The sequence below is a fragment of the Echinops telfairi genome, unplaced genomic scaffold, assembly GCF_000313985.2.
Source record: "Echinops telfairi isolate 266 unplaced genomic scaffold, ASM31398v2 ScPeMD7_19;HRSCAF=73, whole genome shotgun sequence".
In the NCBI taxonomy this organism is placed as follows: domain Eukaryota; kingdom Metazoa; phylum Chordata; class Mammalia; order Afrosoricida; family Tenrecidae; genus Echinops; species Echinops telfairi.
Genome location: NW_022103916.1, coordinates 4974860 through 5001073, shown reverse-complemented (window position 1 = coordinate 5001073; position 26214 = coordinate 4974860). Strand labels below are relative to the sequence as shown.

The window sequence follows — 26214 nt, the reverse complement described above, 5'->3', positions numbered from 1 at the left end:
TTCTTGCATTGAGGGAGTACTTGAGTGGAGGCCCAATGTCCATCTGCTACCTTAATACTAAACCTATACATATATGCACATAGAACTATTTCTACATCCTCATCTATAAATATATTTACATATGTACATGCCTTTACTTTGACCTCTATATATTGATGAGCCCTGGTGGTGTCGGGGTTACATGTTGGTCTGTGATCTGAAAGGTCAGCAGTTCAAAACCATCTGCCTCTCTTCGGGAGAAAGATGGAGCTTTCAGCTCCCATAAACAGTTAGTCTTGGAAACTCATAGGGCCAATTTTACACTATCCTATAGGGTCCCTATGAGCCAGCATTAATTCAATGGCAGTAAGAGAGTAGTGATGACAAAAGAACATGGAAATAAACTTGATGCTCATCACTAATAGCAGCTTAAAATGTGGCCCTGCAACTCCTTGGGCATCAACTGCCGTCATCCATAAACTGTAGATATCATAGGACTGACAAAAGGAGTCATGGTGGGTTACACATTGGGCTGCTAATCACAAGACCATCAGTTCGGAAGCACCAGATGCTCCACAGGAGAAAGGCTTTATAACTCCTGCAAAGATGTACAGTCTCAGAACCCCACAAGGGGCAGCTCTGCTCTCTCCTATAAGGTCACTATGAGTCCGAATTGACTCCATGACAGTGGTGTTTTGGTTTGTTTTGTTTTTTTGAAAAAATAGGACTCACAACATCCACTTATTAGGATTGAATAGATTATCATATTTAAAAAACTAGAAAGTTTTATGAATGGTAGAGCATTTTTGCAAAATGGTGGAACAACTGCCAGGCCAGCCTAGTAACGTGTCTACCAGAGCCGTTTCCTTACCAGGGTTTACAAAAACAAGCAGCAGGGAACAGCTAACTTGTGATTGGCTGACACTTACACAGCTTAGAGGCGGAAAACTATAGAACTTTGTAAGGACCCAAGCAAAGGTTAGAAAAAAAATTTCCCCTGAAGGGAACTGAGAATCAGCTGACCACTAAAGTCACATGTTTAGCACCTTTACATGCTGTGAGCTGACAAAACCACATTCTTCAGCGTTACCCATTCTTTACAGTTCTTTACAGTTTTGTAAAACGTTTCATCCTTCACATAGGAAGCAAAAGTAAATCTCAGTGGAAGACCAAGAATGTTGGCCTCTAGCCCAATCAGAAGCTCTAGTCTTGTCAAGTGCCTTACGTTTGAGAAAACTCTTCCTTGTTTCCCTCTTGATCAAGAGTTCCTTTGGGAATTTGGTGGTCACTCTAAAAGTGTACTTCTGCATGGACTTTATTTCCACCTTGCTTAACCTAGGAGCTTTATCTGCAGGGTGAGTTGGGTTTTAGATTTATCTTTCTGGTTTCTGATTGCCCACAAAGGGGTAATTCTTCTTCTATAAGCCTTTGATTAAGATTTAGAGATGACAGTGGCGATTCCAGGAGGGTGGAGGGAAGGGGGGTAGAATGGGGAAACCTATAACCCACTCCCTGGGGGATGGACAACAGAAAAGTGGGTGAAGGGAGACACTGGACAGTGTAAGACATAACAAAATAATAATAATTTATAATTCATCAAGGGTTTGTGAGGGGGGCAGGCAGGGAGGGGGAAAAAGGAGCTGATACCAAAGGCTCAAGTAGAAAGCAAATGTTTGAGAATGATGATGGCAACAAATGTACAAATGTGCTTGACACAATGAATGGATGTATGGATTGTGATAAGAGTTGTACGAGCCCCCAATAAAATGATTTTTTAAAAAAGATTTAGAGATGGCTGTTTGTTTAAAAGTTTTGTAAGACCCCAGACACTGTCGGATGAGTGGCTGGGATATCATTAGATAAATGTTGTTGGGGGCCATCTAATCAGCAGCGACCCCCAGAAACCTTGTGCACAACAGAAAAAACACTGCCCGGACTTGCACCATCCTCACATTGTTGCAGCCACTGTGTCAATCTATCGTGTTGAAGGCCTTCCTCTTTGTCACTGCCCTTCCACTTTACCAAACATGGTGTCCTTCTCCATTACAAATAGCCAGGCACTGTTATAGGGGTTTTCACCATGTTATTATATAAAGTCAAAGATCAAAAGATGAGCTACATTAGGTAAATCTGCTGTACAAGACCTCTTTAGAGTATTAAAAAGCAAGGATGTTACTTTGAGAACTAAGGTGTGCCTGACCCAAGCCATGGTCTTCTCTATTCCTTCAATATCCATATGAAAGTTGGACATTGAATAAGGAAGACCAAGGAAGAATTAATGCATTTGAATTATGGTGCTGGAGAAGAATATTGAAAGTACCATGGACTGCTAAAAGGAGAAACCAATCTACCCTGCAAAAAGTTGGGCCAGAATGTTCCTTAGAGACAAGGTTGGGGAGACTTTATCTTACATATTTTGGACATACTGTCAGCCGAGACCAGTTCCTGGAGAGGAACATCGTATTTGGTGGAGGGGCAGCAAAGGAGAGGCAGGCCCTCCAGGAGATGGATTGACCCATGGTTGCAACAATGGCTCAGGCATAGGAGCAATTGTGAGGCTGCTACTGGACCTGGCAGTGCTTTCTTCCTTGTGCCTAAGGGTCAGAACTGACTGGATGGCCCCTAACAACAACATGATGTACAAACCCTGTTTGATGTTATGGGGCTATGAATAGAGCAAGGTCCAAAGGATGAACAATGGACAGACTAGAGATCTTTAAGGTATGAGGCTGAACAACTTCTTCTTTTTTTAATCGTTTTATTAGGGGCTCATCCATCCATACATCAATTGTGTAAAGCACATTTGTACATTCATTGCCCGCATCATTCTCAAAACATTTGCTCTCCACTTAGAGGTTGAACTTCTTTAAGTAAATATTTTATAGTAATAATTTCCGAAACCTTTTGGCAACCCTAGGAAGAGGCCACGAGTAGCTGGAGCAATCTGCTTCAGTTAAGTTATGGATGTGCAGCCTACTTAAAATTCCAAGTGGAGGTTAATGACGGCTTTGGGCACAAAACTGTAAGTAGGCATTGAACAAACAAGTGGATCTGATGTATCGTGCAAAGAAAGGGGCAGGTGGCAAATCCAGCATTTTTGATTTGTCAAATTGTTTTGTTTGGCTATTAAAGAGACTTCTACCAAAAGCATTATTTTTTCATGTACTGTATTTAAAAGTATGATAATGGAAATTATGCTAATAGTTATATTTGACTTTGTACCTACTTATATTATCTGATAAACAAGAAGTAAATTTCATTCTAAATATAATAAATATAATAAGTACTATTATATAATATGTAAATATAATAAGTACTTTTAAATATAATAAGCACTATGAATAATGTAATGAATGTTACAGTAAAATGAAACCTTATTCTATATATTAAAAAAATCCCACCCCACTCCCACCCCCTTCCATCTGAGCTCAGGGCCTCCTGGGGAAAGGGGCAGGGGAGCTGGGTCTTGTCTTAGCAGATGCCCCCACCAGCCCTGCACTGTCACTGTATCTGGGAACACAAGGTCCCTGCTGGAGACTGGACTACAGTCTCATCCCTGGGAGATGGGGTCTGGATCTCTCCGCCCCTTCCCCCCACAATGATGCCCTGCTCTCGGCTGAGGGGTCTGGCTGGCCTCCCTGAGTGTTGGGCTCCAGCCCCAGCTGCCAAGTGACCTTGTCCCGCACCCCATTCCCGATCCAGCAAGCTGCGTGCGTGCTGCATTTCTGTGGCGCTGTCACACAGCGAGTACAATAAAGGCAACGTTGACCACAAAAAAAAAAAAATCCCTGTGATGGCAACAAATGTGCAAATGTGCTTGACACAATGGATGTATGTATGGATAAGCATTGTATGAGCCCCCAATAAAATGATTTTTTCTAAAATCCCTGGAGCTAAATGACAAAATTATTTTAAATATAATAAATGCTTGACTGAAAAGGTTGACTTTTTTAAAATTACTTAAAATAATATTTTTAATTACTTAAAACAAACAATTGTTTTAAAACTGACGTGGTAATGATTGTACAACTCTTCTTGATGTAATCGAACTATTGAATTGTATGACATGTGAATTATATGCCAATAAAAATGTTGTAAAAATAAACTAACTTTAAAATAATGTTTAATTAGTAAAAACATAGGGTTTACATTATCATGGGGAAAAAACTCTAAAAACATTAAAGCAAGGGATAGATAATAAGGAAATTAAAAATAGAAAAGCAAACATCATGAACAAACAAAAAAATATTGCCTGCTAAGAATAAATACTTGATTATTGTTGAAATGGCAAAAACACTAAAATCAAAGGCTGAAATAAGGAACAATATGTGAAAATAAGAGATAACACAATAATGCAGCAAGTTAACAAAGGCAAACATAATTATAAGCACAAAACATATAAATAAAAATATCAGTGGTGATTCTTATCCTAATAAAACTTGGTGATTTTTTGAAAGGCAAAAAAAATCATTACTAATTCTAGTTGTAGGACTAAAGTTGTTAAAAGGAGATAAATGTCGAACAAAAAAATCAGTTCTTCTTAAAATTCCCTTAGAGCAGAAATAATGTGATATAGAGCCCTTGTAACAAATACAGTAACAACAACAAAAAAAGAAAATACAATTTTTCAAAAGGCAGTGATTTCTCGAAGGGCCTAGCCTGGAAATCTTGGGAATGTAAATAGTCTGCTCAGCTGTTGGCTTTTTTTCGTTCAGGTGTGTTCTTATATGACTGCTTGTCCTTGGTTGGGAGAAAGATGGGGCTTTCTACTCCTGTAAAGAATTGCAGTCTCAGAATAGGTTTGCTATGAGTCAGCATCTCAATGGCAGAGTTGAGTTGGTGAGTTGGCCTTGATTAGTGTGATACTTGAATATTCATTTCATCCTTTCAGGGGGCTGGCAGTTCTCAATAGGTTTGTCCTTTTTAAAATTGAGACAAATAAGTCCAGTGTTTAATATCTTTAACTTCAGCATATGTATTAGCATGGAGCACGAAATAAAGTCCTTTCCTTTTGGACTATAATGATTCTTTTTGTAAATGTTTATTGCAAGTGTACGTAGCCTCCAGGTTTAATGTTAGGGGAATTATACACAAGTGGGGGGATCTAGGTTATTTAAAAGTTGCTTTCAAAGTAAATGTTTAGAAAATGATGGCAACATAGTTACAAGTATGCTTGGTACAATTGATGTATGGATTGTTATAAGAGCTGTAAGAGTCCACAGTTGTGTTAATCAGGGTAGACTAGAGAAACAAATCCATGGACACACGTGTATAAGAAAGAGATTTATATACAAGAGCAATTGAACACTGAGGAAACATCCCAACCCATTCCTTTCCAAGGCCATAAGTCTGATATCAGCCCATATGTCTGATACCAATCTATAAAGTCCTCTTCAGACTCAGGAAATACATGCAGTGACGCCGAATGTAGAAGATCAGTGGGCCAGTGGGTAGAAAGTCTTTGGATCCAGTGTCATTAGAAACATCTCAGTACTGACAGGGGTCTCTGCATCAGAGTGGGTCCATGTGTCGTGTCACCTGCAATGTCTCCCAGGGTGTGACCATTTTCCCACCTCCAAGGAGGAAGTACCAGATTTCCCAGAATTCTCAGAAGGCCATGCCCACACAGAGGCCTCATTGGCTATGATCTGATTGACAAGCTAAACTCACCCCTACACTCTTTTTAAAAAAATCATACAACTCTTACACCCCTACACTCTTAATCCTCAAATTGACAAACGATTATATATCTACCACACCAGTAAAATGATCTTTTTTTTCCAGTGCCAGTAAAATTATATTTAAAAAATAATAAAATAAAAGCTGCTTTCACTTGTGAAAAATATTCTTTTAAAATGGAATTAAGGTCTGCAGACATAGCATTTTATAAATAAGAGAAACAGTGAGAATAAATAAAAATAAAGTATAACATTAGCTAAGGGAGGACCAGGATCATTAAGATTAGACATTAACAATTAGTTTTTTATTTCCATGAGTCAATTTTCAAACAATAGACAGGTCTATAAGGGGAACAATAACATTAGGGAGGAATGTACATCTTAGAATAGCCAACCACAAAATAATAATTTATAAATTATCAAGGGCTCATGAGGGAGGGGGGAGCGGGGAGGGAGGGGAAAATGAGGAGCTAATGCCGGGGTCTTAAGTGGAGAGCAAATGTTTTTAGAATGATGAGGGCAATGGATGTACAAATGTGCTTTACACAATTGATGTATGTATGGATTGTGATAACAGTTGTATGTGCCCCTAATAAAACGATTAAAAATAATTAAAAATAAGAGGAAAAAAAAAGAATAGCAAACCACTTGAGATCAAAAGAGACGTATTTACCAAAGGACACAGTTCAGAAAAATTAGGAAAGAAAGACGAATGGAAACAGGAAGCACAGGGAGAAAGTGGGATAAATAATGTTACATTATGAGGATTGCAATCAATGACATGAAAAAAACCGATATGAATTGTTGAATGGAAAACTGATCTGCTCTGCAAACCTTCACTCAATTTACAATGAAAAGTTTGGTGTGTTTTTTAAAATGTTGTATGAATGTTTAAATAAATTCCAGGCATGTGACTAGCCTTGCTAACATGCAGAATGCTTTGGGAAGTGAATTGTTGCAGATGGAATTAGGTTAAAATTTAGCACTCTATCATTTGATCTCCTTTATGATCCATTTAAATTTGATCTAGTTTGTAGTATTTTCAGTTATCTATTGAGGTTTTTATCTGTTTTACTTTGTTATTCTTGTGAGATTTTTTTTAAATGTTCTTCTGTATGTGAAATCCAGGAGAGGTAAATCTATAGTGACGTAACTAGATTCATGGTTCCTTGGGGATAGGAGAAGTTGGGCAGCTAGTATCTATGAGTACAAGAATGAAGAAAAAGTTCTAAAACTGATTGTGGTGATAATTGTACAACTCTTCATGATGTGCTTGAACTATTGAATTATATAATATGTGAATTATATACCACTAAAATTGTTGGAAAAGAACAATTAATTTTAATAAATGTGTAGGTGCCTCTTTGACTTTAAAGGAAACACACACACACACACACACGGGTACCAAAAAAAAAATCCAAATTGCGCTGGGTCTAGCAGAGCTTTTGTAATTTTTCCCACTAGGCGAGCATCAAGCAACTTGCTCTAAGTTAGTGCACCCAGAGGCTTTGCCTGGGAAGGTTTTCTCTGGTCACAGTGAATTTTTTCAGGAAAGCAGTTTCGCTCAAACCTTGTTTTTTGCTTTTTTAAAAATCATTTTATTGGGGGCTCTTACAGCTCTTATAACAATCTGTACATTCATTGTATCAAGCACATTTGTATATATGTTGCCATCATCCTTTTCAAAACATGTTCTTTTTTTTTTTTTAAACATTTTACTAGGGGCTCATACAACTGTGATCGCAATCCATACACACATCAATTGTGTAAAGCGCATTTGTACATCATTCTCAAAACATTTTCTTTCCACTTAAACCCCCGACATTAGGTCCTCATTTCCCCCCTCCCTCCCCACTCCCCCCTCCCTCATGAGCCCTTGATAGTTTATAAATTGGTATTTTGTAAAACATGTTCTTTCTACTTGAGCCCTTGGTATCAGCTCCTCATTTTTGTTCCTCCCTCCCCTGTCCTCATGAACCCTTGATAAATTATAAATTATTATTATTATCATATCTTACACTATCCACTGTCTCCCTTCACCCATGTTTCTGTTGTTTGTCACCCTGGACGGGGGAGGTTATACATCAATCAATGCAATCAGTCCCCCTTTCTCCCCCCATCAAACCTCGTTTTTTGTGATAGTGATTTAAGAGATCAGTGCACATTGATGTGAAATTTTGTTTATTGTTCAGGAAAAATGCTGCAGAAACTGTTGTGATGTTGAACACAGCTTACAAGGACAGCGCTCTGGGAAAAACTCCAGTGTATGAGTGGTTTTCTCATTTCAGAAAAGGTGAGATGCCGATTGATGACAAACCTTGTTCTGGACGTCAGTTAACTTTCCTAACAGATAAAAATGTTGACCCGGAGTTTATTTGGAGTTCATTCCACCAGGTCAGACTGTTAATCAAGCTTTCTATTTAGAGGTTCTGAAAAGATTGCGTAACAGTGTGTGGCATAAAAGGGCTGACTTGTGGCAGATGGGGGACTGGTTTTGCCACCACAACAATGCACCGTTTCACACAGCCATCGCAGTGCACCAGTTTTTGGAAAGAAACAGCATGCCTCTCTTGCCCCACACACCTTACTATCTGACCTCACTCTGTGTGACTTCTTTTTGTTTCTGCAAATGAAGAAGGACATGAAAGGACAGCGATTTGATGACATGGAAGAGGTGAAGAGAAAACCAAGGGAGGTGCTGTCAGCCATCCAAACAGATGAGTTTGAAAAATGTTTCCAAAAATGGAATTGCAGATTTGACAAATGTATTAAGTATAATGAAGAGTACTTTGAAGGTGATAAGGTTATTTGTTAAAAAAAAATTTAAATACATAGCTTTGGGGGGAAAATATTATACATACACACACACATATCTTTTGTTGTTGTCAGGTGCCATCAAGTCGGTTTGGACCCAGCAGAACAAAACACTGCTCAGTCCTGTGCCACCCTCATAATTGTTACTATGCTTCAGCTCATTATTGCAGCCACGGTGTCACTCCATTTCTTTGGGGGGGGCTTCTTTTTTGCTGGCCCTCTACTTTACTGAGCATGATGTCTCTCTGGGACTGGTCTGTCCTGACATGTCCAAAGTATGTAAGATAAAGTCTCACCATCCTTGGCTATAAGGAGCACTCTGGTGGTACTTCTTTCAAGACAGATAGGTTTGTCCTTTGGGCAATCCGTGGTAATTTAAATACTCTTCTCCAGTACCACAATTCAAATGCATCAATTCTCCTTTGTTCTTCCTTTTTTAATATCCAGCTTTCAGATTCATATGAGGCAAATGAAAATACCATGGCTTGGGTCAGGCACACATTAGTCTTCAAAGCAACCCTCTTGCTTCTCAGTCCTCTAAAGAGGCCTTCTGCAGCAGATTCACCCAATGTAATGTGTCTTTTGATCTCTTGACTGCAGCTTCCACGAGCATGGGTTATGGTTCCAAGTCATACGAACTCCTTGACAACTTGGACCTTTTCTCCACTTGTCATGATGTCATCATACTGGTCCAGTTGTGAGGATTTGGGTCTTTACATTGAGTTGCAATTCATACTGAAGCCTGCAATCCTTGATCTTCATCAGCACGTGCTCCAAGTCCTCCTTTCAGCAAGTAAGGTTATATCATCTGCATATTGCAGGTTGTTAATAAACCTTCTTCTAATTCTGATGCCACATCCTTCTGCATGTAATCCAGCTTCTCTGATTATTTGCTTAGCATACAGATGAATAAATAAGGTGAGAGGATGCAACCTTGACACACACCTTTCCTGATTTGTTCTGTTTGCACAACTGCCTCTTGATTGATGTACAAGTTCTGCATGAGCACAATGAAGTGGTCTGGAATGCCCATTTTTTCTCAAGACTATCCATAGTTATGATCCTCACAGCTGAATGCCTTGGGATAAGCAATAAAGCACAAGTTAACCACCTTCTGGTATTCTCTGCTTTCAGCCAACATCCGTCTGGCATTACCAATGCTCTCCCTTGTTCCACGTCCTCTCCTGAATCCAGCCTGAACCTCTGGCAGCTCCCTGTCAATGTACTGCTGCAACCATATACATATATTTGTATATCTCCTATTTTAAAACTTTTCTCATAGTTACTTCAGTTCCCCCCCCCCCTTGGAGTTCACAGGTGGAATCATTTAAATGATTTTTGTTTGTTTGTTTCAGAAAGCCAGTTTTTGTTTTTGTTTCTTTTAGAAAGCCAGTTTTTAATTTCAGAAATCTGTGCCATAAATTTTTACCAAGTGTGGATGATCACCTGCCACACTTGTACCAGGTTATCTGTGTTGCTGGCAAACAGAGTCTGGCCATCAGCAGATCAGGCCAGAGAGGTGGACTGGGGTGGCCCAACCTTGCTACTGGTGCTGATAATTTCTTACTTCAGCTCATCTATGATAGTGGGGGGTGTGTGTAGGGGGTAAGCATTTAGGAACTAGAAGAAAGTTGTATGTTTCATTGTTGCTACACTGCACCCTGACTGACTCATCTCCTCCCAGCGAACCTTCCATAAGAGCATGTCCAGTTGCCTACAGATGGGCTTTAGGTCCCTATTCCGCACGCCCCATCATTCACAATGATATGATTCTTTTGTTCTTTGATACCTGATAATTGATCCCTTCGGCACCTTGTGATCACACAAGCTGGTGTGCTTCTTCCATGTGGGCTTTTTTGCTTCTGAGCTAGATGGCCACTTGTTTACCTTCAAGTCTTTAAGACCCTCCTAGACGCTATATCTTTTGATAGCCAGGTCCCATCAGCTTTCTTCACCACATTTGCTTATGCACCGGCTTTGTCTTCAGCGGTCATGTCGGGAGGTGAGCATCATGGAATGCCAGTTTAATAGAACAAAGTATTCTTGCATTGAGGGAGTACTTGAGTGGAGGCCCAATGTCCATCTGCTACCTTAATACTAAACCTGTAAATATATGCACATACATTTGTTTCCTCCTCATCATAAATAAATATATTTACATATGTACATGCCTGTATTTAGACCTCTATAAATTCCCTTTACCCCCTAGTTCTTTCCTCTATTATATTCTTTTACGTTCCTCTTGTCCCTCTATCATGCTCAGCCTTCATTTGCATTTCCGTAATTCCTCTCAGTTACATTATCTTTGATCACGCTGTACCAGGCCTCCTACACCCTCCTCACCACCGATTTGGATCACTTGTTGTTCCCTTGTCCCTGGGTTTGTTAACACCACTTCCTTTCCCTCCCCCTCCCCCCATCCCATGTCCCCTGGAACTGTTGGTCCCATTTGTTTTCTCCTCCAGATTGTTCATCTAGCCTATCTTATTTAGACACAGCTGCGGAGATAATAGCAGACAGCATTGTACTTCAAGACAGACGTTGCATGTCTTTTTTGATAATGAATGCCACACCATTCTTTTTGAGTTTTTCATTCCTGACATAGCAAACTATACGATATTCTGATTCAAAATGGCTAATACCAGTCCATTTCAAGTCACTAATGCCTAGGATATCAATCTTTACGTGTTCCATATAATTTTTGATGACTTCCAATTTTCCTAGATTCATACATAGTACATTTCAAGTCCGGATTATTCATTGATATTTGCAGCTGTTTCTTCTCATTTTGAGTTGTGCCCCATTAGCAAATGACGATCCCAAAGGTTTACTGCCACAGGCTTTACTCCATTTATGTCACCACAGTCGACTCCACTTTGAGATGGCATATCCTCCTCAGGCATATTTTGAGTCAGATTTCGAGTGCCTTACAGCCAGAGGGGCCCATTCTCTGGCACTCTCTCCGACAATGTTCTTCTTCTATTCATTAGACTTTCCGTATCTGACAATGTTTGACTCCAATGCATAAGGTGTTCAATGACTACTTCCTGCTAAGTGGACAGCCCAGTCCTTCTCTGTTGTCTCTTCTTAGTCTGGAAGCTCCACTGAAACCTGTTCCCTTTGGGGGACCCCGCTGGCATTTGAAATACCAGTGACAAAGCTTCCAGCATCACAGCCACACACAAGCCACCACAGTATGACAAACTGACAGACAAGTAGTGGATAAATTCACTAGACTGACGTAATACTACACAAGACAAACAACCTAGTTCCTTAAATATCTATGGTTAATTCTTTGCAGAAAAATTAAGTGTGAGATAAAGTTATTAATTTTTTCAAATTCTTACATGGAAAATATTTTTCTCAAACTCATTGACTAAAACTGAGTATTAAATAAAAGCAATTCTAAAAGAAAACAATGGAAATTGGCACTTTTTCTTAAAAATTGCTTTTAAAGTGATGGCTGATATCTTCCATGACATTCAAATAGGAGCATTAAACTTGTTGGCATCCTGGTGGGAGGAAACCGAGGTTTGCTTTTCAAGGATGCTGCATTATCTGATTTTCTTCCTTCTTAAACTTGATCTAGTTTCAAATTTCAGATTTTAAACGTACTAGTTTTTCATTGGAAAGTAGTTTGAAATAGTTACTGACTTTTCAAAATGTCTGGAGTCAGATCATGCCATGGTCTCAAAAAGAAACAAATAGCAGGACTGTAGTGCTCGTTTCTTACTTATCGGGGTACCTGAACAGGTACTCTCCAGTTTGGGATTTGTTGTTACCCCCTTCCCTGTTAGATTGAACAGGCACACAAGCCAGATAGGAGCACTGTGTTTGGTTTTGATCTGAGGACCCAAATCCATAAGGACGTGAGAGCTTTGGGGCTACAAAATATCACATTTTAAACCTGAGCTTGCAAAGAGAACATTTTGACCCAAACTTGCAAGAACAGGAAACATTAAGGATAGTTTTCTCTAATGACTTCCCAGTAGAGGGAGCTCAGAGCTCACAAATAGACGGTTAGAAGGAGTACGACCATTTCTGTCTCTACAATGTCTTTGGGAGAAATACCCTGGTGTGTGTGTGTGTATAAAATTTTTTTTTTAATTTCCCCATTCCCCAAAGTGTTGTGGCTTATAGTAACCCCTGAGCTTTTGCAGGGAGCCCTGGTGGCATGGTGGGGTGTGTGTTAGTTCCCTAACCTCAAGGTCAGTGGTTTGAAATCACCAGTTGCTCCTTGGGAGAAAGAGAAGGCTTTCTACTCCTGCAGTTAGTCTCAGAAACTCACAGGAGCAGTGGGGCACTTCTCGCTCCCCTGTCCTATAGCGTCGCTATGAGCCGGCATGAACTCAATGGCACTTTGGTTTTTGGTGGTATGGTGGGTTGTGTGTTTGGTCTCTAACCACAAGGTAAGCAACTCGAAACCACTAGCCACTCCTCGGGTGAAAAAAGAGGCTTTCTACTCTTGTAAAGAGTTATAGTCTTGTTTGGAAACTGATTGTGATAGCAATTGTACAATTCTGCTTGCCGTGATTGAACTATGGAATGATAAGATATATGGACCACTCGATTAATAATAAATATTTTAAAAAGAAGATACTTTGATATGTCTTATAAGATAGAAAAAAAAGTTTATAGTCTTGGAAACCTGATGGAGTAATCCTACCCTGGCCTTATAGGGTTGCTATGACTCAGAATCTACTTGATGTTAGTTAGTAAGATTTTTTTGGTTAAAGGGGTCAGAAGAAAAGAGGTAAAAAGGCTGAACAGAAATTTTCAAAGGGCTGGTGAAGGTCCAGCATGTACATAGGGTCACTATGAGTCACTATGTTTTTTTTGGGGAAAAAACGTTGTTCAGAGGACTGCATTTGTTATTTTTATAAAACATGTGAAAAATAACTCAGGTTTCAAAATTCAGCCGATTAATGTTAACATCCCATAGGCAACTACTAAAATTGTATTTAAAACTTGAAAAATCTGTTTCTCCAGCTTACTTTTTTTTCAATTAATTATTTTATTGGGGGGCTCTTACAAATCTAACAATCCATCATTTAATAGTATTAAGCACACTTGTACATATGTTGCCAACAACATTTCCAAAACAATTTCTTCCTACTTGAGCCCTTGGTATCAGCTCCTCTTTTTTCCCCTCCATTCCCCACCCTCCCATCCTTGTGAATCCTTGATCAATGACATATTATCATTATTTCGTGTCTTAACCTCTGTGTGGATCCAAATCTCAGAGCTTGTTGTGCCGAATTGTCTTTTAAAAAAAAATCATTTTATTGGGGGCTCATACAACTCTTATCACAATCCATCCATACATCAATTGTATAAAGCACATTTGTACATTTGCCTAATTGTCTTTTGCCCTTAGAGACTCAAACCCCACCCAAACCTCTAGGGAGCACAGTGTCCAAAGGCCCATGTGTCACCTTAAGAACTGAAGAGCTTTTTAGGGACATCTTTCTATGGACTTCTGCCTGTGTGATCCTTGACAGAGTAGGCCTGTCAGGCGATTTGATGTAATTAAAAAAAAGTTTAAGGTTTAAGGAACAGGAAAATGTTTACCTACTTGGATAACCCACTGGCATCGAGTGGATTCTGACTTGCAGCAACCCTAAGTTTCCCACGCTGCAAGTCCTTTTTTTTTTTTTTTTGAGCGGTGAGCGGAATTTTATTTATTTTAACAGTTTTATGGACACGTGTAATTTACGTATCTTACAATTCAATAGTTCCATCGTTCAATCATATCAATGAGAATTGTATAATCATTACCATATCAACTGAGAACATTCCCTCCCCCCCCCGCCCCAGGCTGTAAGTCTTTATGGGAGCCGAGCTTCATGGTTCTCCCCGAGTTTCTGGTAGGTTTAATAAACCAGACTTTGGGGTTAGCACTGTCCAAAGCTTACACGACAGCCAAAAGTTTAATGAATAGGGATATTAGAGCTAGGGAAAGTCACTTTAAGAGTTTTATTTCCCTGTGCCCCGGATCTTGCTTGGTCAAGATACATAGTTTTTGTGTGTGCTGCAAAAAAAAGTCGCTCGTCTTTTTCCTCTTGAATCATATGTTTCTGATTTTACTTGTAGGATTGATTCGCAGATTCGCCCCATCCCCTACGGTTCTTGGGCATTAATTTCTTTGCATACAAAAGGTGCATGCATTTAAGGATTGGGCTATAACTTCAGGGCAGAAGCCGCGATCTTGGCGCAGGAAGTTACCGTCCTTTAGTGCGCTTGCGCGACTCTCCCACGCCCCGGGGAGTATTCCAATCGATTTGTTCTGCCCTCAGCAGCTGTCTCCTGACAGTGGTCGGCCATCTTGTCTGGAGCCTGGGAGAGTGAGAAGAGATCCAAGGAAAGGGCGGCATTGGTTTCAGAGCCGCCCCGGGGGCCTCAAGAGCCGGAGGCAACCCCGGAGGTGGTCCATAGACGCGCGAAGGAAAGGCGGGGGCGGCGGAGCAAGATGGGTGTGGAATGCCAGGGAAATTTGCTCGGTGGGGGAGGGGCGTCGCTATAGCAACCGGGGCAGGGCGGGGATGAGGTCTGAATCATTGTTGAGAGAGGGGGGTGTGCAGCTCTAATGACCATGGTAACGCCCAGTGCGCTTGTGGTGGGTGGGGTTTCATGACGTTTCTTCATTCAGGGCTTCGGTGTCTATGGCAACGGTCACCTGGCGGAAGAGGCGGGTCTAAGTCTTTTGTCTTTCGAACTGGGGAGCTAACATTCTGTACCTTTATTCTTCAGGCTCCCGCGGGCGGGCCGGCCAGAGAAGGTGTCCGGAAGCCGGGGAATGGCCGCGGTGTGGCAGCAGGTCTTAGCAGTGGACGCAAGGTGAGGCCTGGGCTTGAAGCTCTTGGGAACGGAAGTATGTAGTGCATGCGCAGTGGCGCTGAGAGTGGCTGGGCGGTGTCTTCTGAGGCTGCTTTAGACTTGCCCGGGTTGAGCATGTGCAGTAACAGGGTGTGGGGCATGCTTGCAGTGAACTGGCCAGACCAGAGAGGGCCTTAAAGAGCTTGCTGGGAAAATGCTGTCAGCTATGAGCATGTGCAAAGAGTTCCTAGAGCGTTTGGAAGAGGGATGGAGCTCAGGTTGGCCACATCCTGCCCCTCATCATTGCTCTCCATATTTCTCTTATCATCACTTCCCCCGTCTAACTGCATCACTCCCTAGACTGATTATCACCACCCACACTGACTCCTGTCATTGCCCAGTCCCAAGATGCCAGTCTGATTCTGTGTTAGACTGACTCTTGTTGTTGTCAGCACTGATTCAGTCATCTGAAACTGACCACATCAAGGCAGCAGATTGATGCTCTACTGGACCTCATCCCCATTGTTGACCTCACCCCCATGGCAGACTCATGCCTATTATTACTGCAGAGCTACTGGCATTATGGCATGGAGGGACCTCATCACGACTCCAGCTTAATACTGCTCACTCTTGCCCTCTGGACCCCTGTCACTACCACCTCCCTCATACTCCTTCCCTAACCCCTGAGCTGATTAATCACCCTCTGTCCTGTGCCTGCTGCCCGTTCTACCTCCCACCTTGGCAGGTACAACGCGTACCGCACGCCAACCTTTCCACAGTTCCGGACACAATACATCCGGCGGCGCAGCCAGCTGCTGCGGGAGAATGCCAAGGCTGGGCACCCCCCAGCACTGCGTCGACAGTACTTGAGGCTGCGGGGGCAGTTGTTGGGTCAGCGCTACGGACCCCTCTCTGAGCCAGGCAGTGCTCGGGCCTATAGCAACAGCATCGTACGAAGCAGCCGCACGACTCTTGACCGCATGGAGGTGAGCTCCTTGCCACACCTGCCAACAAACATTCACTCAACAGATACATTAAGCACTGCTCTAGGCTCTCAGGATAAGCAGGGGACAAAATGAGAATATACAAGATAAGCCAGCAAGTAGATTAAGAGGGAAAGAGAGAACAAACTAAAGGGATATAAAAGAACTGGTCTGGATGGGAGGGGCAGAAAGGAGCCATTTCTGATGTCAGTTATCAGGGAAGACCTCTCTGAGGCAGTGACAATTGGGCTGAATCTTGAAAAAATCAAGGGTTCATGAGGGAGGGGGGAGCGGGGAGGGAGGGGAAAAATGAGGAGCTGATGCCAGGGGCTTAAGTGGAGAGCAAATGTTTTGAGAATGATGAAGGCAATGAATGTACAAATGTGCTTTACACAATTGATGTATGTATGGATTGTGATAAGAGTTGTATGAGCCCCTAATAAAATGATTTTTTTAAAAAGTCTGGAGCTGAACTGGTGGTTTCCATGGGAACGTGTTCAGCAATTCTTTGTTCAAAGATCATTTGTTGAGCCTCTACAGAGTGGGGCAAGTGTGAAAGGAGGGGAGCCAGTGAAGAGGCCCCACAGTAGACCAGGTGAGCGCTGATGGTTGTTAACTGTGGACATGATGAGAAGAGCCCTGATTTGGAATATATTCTGAAGGCATTGGACCTGAGAGAGCCTTGAGGGCTGTTTTCAAAATGCATCCACCCTGACCTCTGTTCGTAGGACTTTGAGGATGATCCCCGGACTCTGGGGGCCCGTGGACACCGACGTTCTGTCAGCCGTGGCTCCTACCAGCTGCAGGCACAGATGAATCGTGCTGTCTATGAGGACAGGTATGCCCCAGAAATGGCTGAGGAACCACGGGGTGTGGAGGGGCCACTGAGAAATGGCAGGCCACATGCTGGCATTTAACGGCTTAGCCCCTTCCATACCTTTCCAGGCCCCCTGGCAGTGTGGTACCCACATCGGCAGCAGAGGCAAGTCGGGCCATGGCTGGAGACACATCACTGAGTGAAAACTATGCCTTTGCTGGCATGTACCATGTCTTCGACCAGCACGTGGATGAGGCCGGTGAGTCAGTGGGTGGCAGGTCCCATCACCAGGTTCTCACCTAAACCAACAATTGCCAATGCATCCTTTTGGGGACTGTGAAGCCTCTGGTACACATCTCAGAAGGAATTACAATCCCTAAATCCTTTTCGAAACTGAAAAGCCCTCTGCAAAAGCTCGGGTCCTCCCGACACTGTCACTGTAGAGAAATACTGCATGGTCCCTTGCCATCCTCACACATTTTCTTATGTTTGAGCTAATGATTGCGGCCACTGTGTCAGCCTATCTCCTTGAGTGCCTTTTTGCTGACCGCCTACTGAACATGATCTCCTTCTCCAGGAACTGGTCTCTTCTGATAACAGCTCCAAAGCATGGGAGACAAAGTCTTGCTTTCCTTGTTTCTAAGGAGCGTTCTAGCTGTACTTTTTCAAAGAGAGATTTGTTTGTTTTTCTGAAAGTTCATGGTGTATTTTATGTTTTTCACCAACACCATAATTCCAAGAGATCAATTCTTCTAGTTTTCCGTATGCCCTGTCCAATTTCCGAATATCTGTGAGGCGATTGAAATACCATGGCTTGGTTCAGGGGCACCTTGGTCCTCAAGGTGACGTCAGTGCTCTTTAACACTTTAGAGAGGTCGTTTGTAGCCCAGTGCAACGCCTCATTTGATTTCTTGATTCCTGCTGCCATGGGCCTTGATTGGGATCCAAGTCAAATGAAATCCTTGACAATATTAATCTTTTCTTGTTGATCATGATGTCGTCTATTGATCCAGTTGTGAGATTTTTGTTCTCTTTACATTGAGATGTAATCCTCCTGAAATCTTTGATCTTCATCCATGAGTGGGTCCAGTCCTCTTCACTTTTCAGCAGGCAAGGTTGTGTCCTCTGTGTATTAGAGGTCATTAATGACCTTCCTCCCATCATGGTGCTGCAGTCTTCTTCATGCAGTCCCGCTTCGTAGATGATTTGCTCAGCACACAGATTGAGTAAGTATGGTGAGAGGATACAACCCTGACAGTTGCTCTGCCTGATTTTAAACCATGCAGTACTCCCTTGTTCTGTGTAATGACTATGAGAATAGTCTGTTTGAATCCACAGTGAGAACGCTTGTTCCATGTCCTCTTCTGAATCCAGCTTGAATTTCTGGCAGCTCCCTGTTGATGGATTGCAGCACCCCCTTTGAAGTATCTTCAACAAAATTTTACTTTCTTGTGACTGATAGTGTCGAATAATTTCCTCATACCTCTTAGATCCCTTTTCTTTGGAATGGAAACAGAAATGAAGCTCTTCACGTTCGATGGCCAGGTAGCTAGCTATCTTCCAGATTTCTTGCGACAAACAAGTGAATACGGCTAGTGTTGCATTTCTTTGTTGAAACATCTCAATTGGTAGTCTGTCAATTCTTGGAACTTTATTTTTAGTCAGTGCCTTCAGTTCAGGTTTGACTTTTCCCTTCAGTCCTATCAGTTCTTGATCATAAGTTGACCAATTCTTTTTAATACAGTAGCTCTGTATATTCCATTTTCTTTTAATACTGCCTGTGTCCTTCAATAATTTGGCCAAAGGCTCCTTAAATATCACAGCTTGAGGCTTGAGGGTCTTTTTTCCCTGTCAGTTATCCCAGCTTGAGAAATACTGAACATGTCCTTCCATTTTGGTTTTCCAACTCCAGGCCTTTGCACATTTTTAAAATACTTTGTATTCCCAAGCCACACTCTGAAACCTTCTGTTCAGTTCTTTTACTTCATAAATTCTTCCATTTACTTTATGTACTCTACTACATTCAAAAGCCAACTTCAAGGTCTCTCCTGCCATCCAGTTTGTCTTTTCTGTCTCTAATGACCTTTTGTTTGCTTCGTGCCTGATGTCCTTGATCCCATCCCATAGCTTGTCTGGTCTTTGGTCATTAGTGTCAAATATATTCTTGAGAGGGTGTCTGAATTCAGGTGGACTATATATCCAAGGTTGTACTTTGGCTCTGATGGTCTTGTATTAATTTTCTTCAGCTTCACTTTGAACTTGCATACCGTATATTAAAAAGCTTTAGAAGCTTGAGAAACTGTGCAAAGAGCTACGAAGTTCATGAGTTGCCTGGAATAGTTTAAAGGCATTACTGGACATCAGTCTGGTAAAGGGTACAGCGGGCTTCCAAATGCCCAGTTTTCCAGGCTGCCAATACCTTCTTGCTCACATGTAGGAGCCCTGTTGGTGCCATGCGTAGGCATTTGTCTGTTAGCCAGAGTGCAGCCTTTCAGACTCACGAGTGGCTGGCGGAAAACGAATCTTGTCAGTCTGCTTCTGTAAAGTTTTCAGTTCTACTTTGTGTCGGTGTGACTTGGAATTGACTCGCTGGCAATGGATTGAGGTTGATTTTGGGTGCTAAGGGGTAGGAGATTTTTCACTTTGTAGAATACTGTTTGCAATTCCCCGTATACCTGCTGTACTACAGGGAGGTTTGGGCGGAGGGCCCGGTGTAGTTACAACTTCCTTTGCTAGCCAAGGAAAACCCTTTGCTGAGGCTGAGGTCATTTTGCCTCATGCACTGGACCCTGGCCACAGCATCCCCATGAAGACCTTTTTTTTTTTTTTTTTTTAAATTTTAATCATTTTATTAGGGGCTCATACAACTCTTATCACAATCCATACATACATCAATTGTGTAAAGCACATTTGTACATTCATTGCCCTCATCATTCTCAAAACATTTCCTTTCCACTTAAGCCCCCGGCATTAGGTCATTTTTCCCCTCCCTCCCTGCTCCCCCCTCCCTTATGAGCCCTTGATAATTTATAAATTATTATTTTGTCATATCTTGCCCTGTCCGACGTCTCCCTTCACCCACTTTTCGGTTGTCCGTCCCCCAGGGAGGAGGTCACGTATAGTTCCTTGTAATCGGTTTCCTCTTTCCTACCCACTCTCCCTCCACCCTCCCAGTATCGCCACTCACACCACTGGTCCTGTAGGGATCATCCGCCCTGGATTCCCTGTATTCATGAAGACCTTTATGAACTAGCATCCAGCGATTGTGCCGACCTCCACAAATGACTCCTTGACATTGCAGTCCCTAGGGTCCGCTTCGCCAATGATGACCGGCACCGCCTAGCTTGCTGTTCACTCGACGGCAGTATCTCATTGTGCCAGCTGGTGCCTGCCCCACCCACCGTGCTCCATGTGCTGCGAGGCCACACCCGTGGTGTCTCCGACTTTGCATGGTCCCTCTCCAATGACATCCTTGTGTCTACCTCGCTCGATGGCACCATGCGTATCTGGGCCTCTGAGGATGGCCGCTGTATCCGTGAGATCCCTGACCTCGATGGCGCTGAACTGCTCTGCTGCACCTTTCAGCCCGTCAATAACAACCTCACTGTGGTCAGACTCCAGGCGGGGGTTTGGGGGGCGGGGCGGAGGGTAGGGTCTTGGCTTGTTCCAGGAATCAAAGAATAAAGGGTACTGCCTAGGGACAGGATTGTGGGTCTAAGATCCCTTTTGGCTTATTGGGAACAGTCCAACTGTGGCCAGACTTCCAGAGAAATGGGTCAGAGCATTTGGGCAGCGGGCACAGTTCTTGGCCTGGGATGGGCTCACTGGGTTAGATTCCAGGGTGTAACTGCCCCTCCTCCCACCTGGAGCCATCCTACTGTCTTTCAACTGCAGGGGGCACAGGCTGAAGAGCAGCTCTGACCTTTTCTGGTCTTAGCAGCAGCTTCCCTGTGGTCATCCTCCAGGAACAATTGGTCAGAGAGCAAGGAAGGGAAGTTAGAAACCTGACATGGCCCCGGGGTTAGTGAAGGACAGGGGGAACTGACCACGAGTGAGCTGACAGTCTGGGACCCTTTTAATTGCAGCAGCCCCTTTGTAGCCAAGGCGCCAGGAAGGAGAGGTGCGGTATCCATGTGATAGGTTGTGGACAGCCCAGTGGTGGTCAAAGCACAGGGGGAATTGGCCAAGGGACGGCATTCTAGGTCTGAGACCCCTTTTAGTCTCATGGGCAGCTGTTCTGCTTTGATGAGATTGCAAGAGGGGCTAGCTAGGGAAGAGGATATAGCCCCATTATAATTGGACTCCAGTTAGGGCCCAGGGAATAATAGGATTATGGGCCATTGACCTTTTTAGTTCCATTGGGGATTGGATTCCAGGAGTGTCTGGCTGGGAGCAGGATAATGGAATGTGGATCTCACTCATAGGTGGGGAATGCCAAACACAATGTTCATGTCATGAACATCTCCACGGGCAAGAAAGTGAAGGGCGGCTCCAGCAAGCTGACAGGCCGTGTCCTCGCCCTGTCCTTTGATGCCCCCGGCCGGCTGCTCTGGGCAGGTGACGACCGTGGCAGTGTTTTCTCCTTCCTCTTCGACATGGCCACAGGTAGGCAGGCAGCAGGCCTGTATTTGATATCTCATTCTTCTGTCCTCTCAGAGCACAGGCCTCGCCCTTCCCTTTTCTCATCTCCTGTCATTGCTACAGGGAAGCTGACAAAAGCCAAACGTCTGGTGGTCCATGAAGGTAGCCCTGTGACCAGTATCTCTGCCCGTTCCTGGGTTAGCCGGGAGGCTCGGGACCCTTCGCTGCTTATCAATGCATGTCTCAGCAAACTGCTGCTGTACAGGTGGGTCTACCTGCTAAAGCTCCCCGGTGATGGAGGGCCCACCTCCTCCATCAGACAGGGACAGAAGCCCTTATTCCCCCGTCAGACTAAAGCCACATAAGGGCAGAGAGCCTGTCTTTGTCACAGAGACCTGGTTTCATCATCATCATCATCATAATCACTAGAACTTAAAATTCACTGCCATTGAGTTGATTTCAACTCATAGCAACCTTATAAGGCAGAATAGCACTGCTTCTCTGTGTTTCCTAGACTTTAAATTTTTAAAGGAGTAGACAGCCTCATCTTTCTCCCATAGAGAAGCTAGTAGGTTTGAACCACAGACCTTGTGGTTAGCAGTTCAAGGCATAGCCCCTAGTACACCTCTAGAGCTCCTTTTAGATCTTTCTCACTGCCATCGAGTCACTACTGAGGGATAGCGACTCTATAGGGCAGGGTAGGACTGCCCGTGTGAGTTTCTGAGACTTGTCACGGTTTACAGAGTTGAAAGCCCCGCCTTTCCCTCATGGAGCCGCTGGTGGTTTTGAACTGCTCACTTTGCAGATAGCAGCCCAACGCGCATAAGCACGACTCCACCCAGGCTCCTTTCAGATCAGTAGTAGTGCTTTATTATTGTTAGTACCATCGAGCTTGTTCCAATTCTGGGTGACCACACTTGTGGAGAGTAGAACTGCTCCATAGGATTTCCATACCATGACCTTTCGGAAACAGATTGCCAAGCCTGGCTGTTCACCTTTTGGCTAATAGTCAAACTCTTCACTACCCGGGAACTCAATAATATTGGTAATAGTGCTGGTGACGGTTATGCCAATAGCTCACATTTATATAGCGATGGATGTAGTCAGACTCTGTTTGAAGCACGCTACATATGTACCTCATTTAGTCCTCCCAGCAACCCTGCGAAGTGGGTACTCCATTTTACCGATGAGCAAACTGAGGCATCAAATGGTCTTATCCTTAGAGCAGTGACTCTGTTCTCAAGCAGATCAGCATGCTTGAAGGATAGAGATCTGTTTTCTTTATTTGAGGGGAGGAGGGGGTTAATGAATGGACTTTAAAAAATTGGGTTAAGATCCCCATTCACATCTGTTATATTGCCGTTTTCAGCGTGACCTGTACCATTCAGATCAAAAAACCCCTGCCCAACCGGATGCTTTTTATTTCAATATTTTGCTTCCTGTTTGTTATTTGTTAAGGAGGAAAACAAGGTTTCTTGAGGTATAGAAAAGCCGGTGTCAGTTACTGTTGTGGTGGTTCCCCTCATGGCAGTCCCCTGTGTATCCGAGTGGAACTGTGTGCCGTAAGGTTTTCATGGCTGTAAACCACCAGGCTTTTCTTCCAAGGCACAACCGGGGGAGCTTACACTTCCAGACTTTTAGCTATCACTTATGTACCTTCATGGTGTGCATGACCCAAGAACTCACGGAGAGAGACATGGTAAGTCAGAAAGCACGGGCTCTACTTCACGTACACACAGGTCGATTCCAAACAAATTGTGTTGAAACACGTCTCTGTGATCAGTGGATGGCTGCAGCCAAATTCTTTCAGTAATCTCCTTGTCAGTCTTGTTAGTGTGGCTTTTCAAAAGGGGAGGTGTCTTAATAACAGTGGCTTCTGGGGGGATGTGCTGGGCCAGTTCAATTCAAGGTTGAGAGGTCAGCTCTGAAGATGATGGCAACTTTTATTTTGAATTTCTTAGTGCTAATTTTGATCAATGATCTCAAAGGTTTATTGGGAAGAAATTTGAAGAAAATTAGTGCGAGAAAGGGCCAGGACAGTTGTGTTGAGGGATTTTTTTTCCCCATCATGAGAATGCACTTGCAATGGCAGACCTCAACCATCCCACCGTACAGCCTTGATCTTAGCCCTGCAGATTTCCTTTTACTCCCCAAACTCAAAGAACACTTACAAAGGACACGGTTTGAGCCCCTTGAGGATCCCAGAACTGCCATTGGCAGGGGTGGCAATCAAAGCACGCAGAGGTCTTTGGGGGAAGTGTTAGGTTAGTGAGATGGAAACACAAGTTTTTAGACCTAGATAGAGGATATGTCAAGAAACCATAGTTTCCCATTTTGATATTTTAAAGAAACATTGCATAATTCTACAGCAGTACTTTTAGACTTACCTTCACTTAACTACTTCTAATTTTTAAGTTTACACTCAAGTTTCTTATGCCTCGTTCCCCCATCCTTTCTGTCTGACTTCCTTCTGCCACAGCGAAGCATGTTAACAGCTTTGTGTGTCTTTCAATAGTTTGTTCTCTCATCATCCTACCCACTGCCACTGGGTCTGTCTGGCTCAGAGCGACCGTGTGCAGGGTTCCCAAGGCTGTACATTTTTACAGGAGTAGAAAGCCTCAGTTGGTTCAAAGTGTAATGCCACCAGGGCTCCATCGATTGTCCTAGACATACGCACAACCCCACACTTGTTTGCTTTACAGAAATGTGCTCCTTCTGCATCCTTTTCTACATCTCGGTTTTCTCATCAGATGATACCATGTAGAAATCGCCCTGGGTCATCAGCAGTACCTTTTTCTGATTCTTTTTAGTGACTATGTAGTAGGCCGTAAGTCTCTGGGTGGTTCAGTGACGTGCTCAACTACCAGCTGAAAGGTTAGTGGTCCAAACCCACCTTGGGAAATAAGGACTGATGTTCTGCTTCGAAAAAGTTCGAAACCAAAAAAATAAAAAGTTCAAAACCTTGAAAAGCCTATGGAGCAGTTCTACTCGGAATACAGAGAGCCACTGTGAGTTGGGTCGACTCAACAGCAATTGAAACCAATAGTGGTTCACAGTGGAGAGCAGAGGGAAGTACATGCTCGGCCATGCATTTCTCCCTGTCCCTCTTCACACCAGGATCGGATGTCGAGTCTCAGAAAGGACAACTTGTGAAGTAAAGTGCAGTGGCTTCCCATTTGTATCAGCAGGCCTATTTCTGAACTGCCACTAACTCACACAGCAGCCATACTTCACTGGGTTTTGCAGCCAGCTGCACACTTTATTTGGTGAAAATTTGGTGACAATGACTCAGATGCAGGGTGGCCACACAGCTAGCCTACTGTGGGTCCCCCTTCTGCGGCTGAGGCGGAGACTGCACCCTGACCCGTTCTTTCATTCCTGTCCTCAGGGTAGTGGACAATGAAGGGACCTTGCAGTTGAAGAGAAGCTTTCCCATCGAGCAGAGCTCACACCCTGTGCGCAGTATCTTTTGCCCTCTCATGTCCTTCCGCCAGGGCGCCTGTGTGGGTGAGTCTCACAGAGTTAGGGGTGGCTGGGGTGGCTTGGGAGGGTCAGGGACCAAGGCTGCTTCTGATCTGGCTTCAGACAACAGGACACCCTGATACCCTGACATTCGGGGCCTCCTGACCCCCTCATACGCCAACAACGTCATGTGGAGATTTCCCATCTCTAAACAGTATAGACAGGTTACACTTTGAACAGCCTTCCTCGTCCCTCTCCCTGAAGCAGCTCCGAAACTTCAGAACTTGAGATCCAGCTCTCTGAAGAGCTAAGAGCCCTCACACTAAACGCAGGCCTGAGACAGCTAGGTGACGGGACACACTGTGGACCTCACACCTTAGACTGGACCCCTTGACACAGCAGAGACCTCAAACCTGGGCTGCCCTAATGCCTTCTGATGCCCTTTCCTTTTCATCTGGGCAGTGACAGGCAGTGAGGACATGTGCGTACACTTCTTTGATGTGGAGAGGGCAGCCAAGGCAGCCGTCAACAAGCTGCAGGGCCACAGTGCACCTGTACTTGATGTCAGCTTCAATTGTGATGAGAGCCTGCTTGCTTCCAGTGATGCCAACGGCATGGTCATCGTCTGGAGGCGTGAGCAGAAGTAGGGTCCTCTCAGCTCTGCCGTGGTCAACATTCCCACAGCCTTCTTGCTCCACTCTTGTGTTTGTAAATAAAGTTTCTGTGGTGGCTGTGCTCATTGTTTGCTCCCAGGTCTGCTCATGGGGGGCTAGGGAAGGAGTGGGAGTGGGCAACCCTAGAACCCAAGATGAAATGGGATTCATTTCCTTACTCATTCATTTATTCAACAAGCATTGATTGAATATCTCCTGTGTTGTGGGCACTACTTTGTCTTACAGGCATGCATTCAGCAACCATTATTAAGTACCTACTCTGTACCATAAACGGCTGCAGGCGCAGAGACTATAGCTGTGACCTAACAAGAGATCCCTGCCCTCATGGAGCTTATATTCTAGTGGAGGCAGACAGACAATAAATAAATAATAGGTCAATTAAAATGATGTGAAAAAAAATAAAATGAACA

At 43.6% G+C, this 26214-nt stretch overlaps 1 protein-coding gene across 3 annotated transcripts; it reads left to right on the top strand.

The window, feature by feature from the left end:
- Nucleotides 1-14796: 14796 nt before the first annotated feature.
- WDR13 (WD repeat domain 13) lies at nt 14797-25869 on the top strand. Of its 3 annotated transcripts, none has more exons than XM_045288325.1 (10): nt 14797-14944; nt 15222-15308; nt 16067-16273; nt 16999-17108; nt 17216-17346; nt 20389-20696; nt 21512-21692; nt 21792-21933; nt 25057-25175; nt 25593-25869. In XM_045288325.1, the coding sequence occupies exons 3-10, from the start codon at nt 16268-16270 to the stop codon at nt 25775-25777; spliced, it is 1182 nt and encodes a 393-aa protein (XP_045144260.1). In that variant the 5' UTR covers nt 14797-14944; nt 15222-15308; nt 16067-16267; the 3' UTR covers nt 25778-25869. The 3 variants fall into 3 exon arrangements, with proteins under 3 accessions (XP_045144260.1, XP_004713228.1, XP_045144259.1); XM_004713171.2 differs by having other exon boundaries at nt 14815-14895; nt 16033-16273; XM_045288324.1 differs by having other exon boundaries at nt 14855-14944; nt 16033-16273.
- Nucleotides 25870-26214: the final 345 nt, after the last annotated feature.

What these genes read in the sequence shown, in the direction of transcription:
- WDR13 (XM_004713171.2), top strand. Translation starts at nt 15,268, where the DNA reads ATGGCCGCGGTGTGGCAGCAGGTCTTAGCAGTGGACGCAAG. An exon ending in GTCTTAGCAGTGGACGCAAG is followed by an intron (nt 15,309 to 16,032) that starts GTGAGGCCTGGG and finishes CCACCTTGGCAG; the next exon opens with GTACAACGCGTACCGCACGC. An exon ending in CCTCTTCGACATGGCCACAG is followed by an intron (nt 21,693 to 21,791) that starts GTAGGCAGGCAG and finishes TCATTGCTACAG; the next exon opens with GGAAGCTGACAAAAGCCAAA.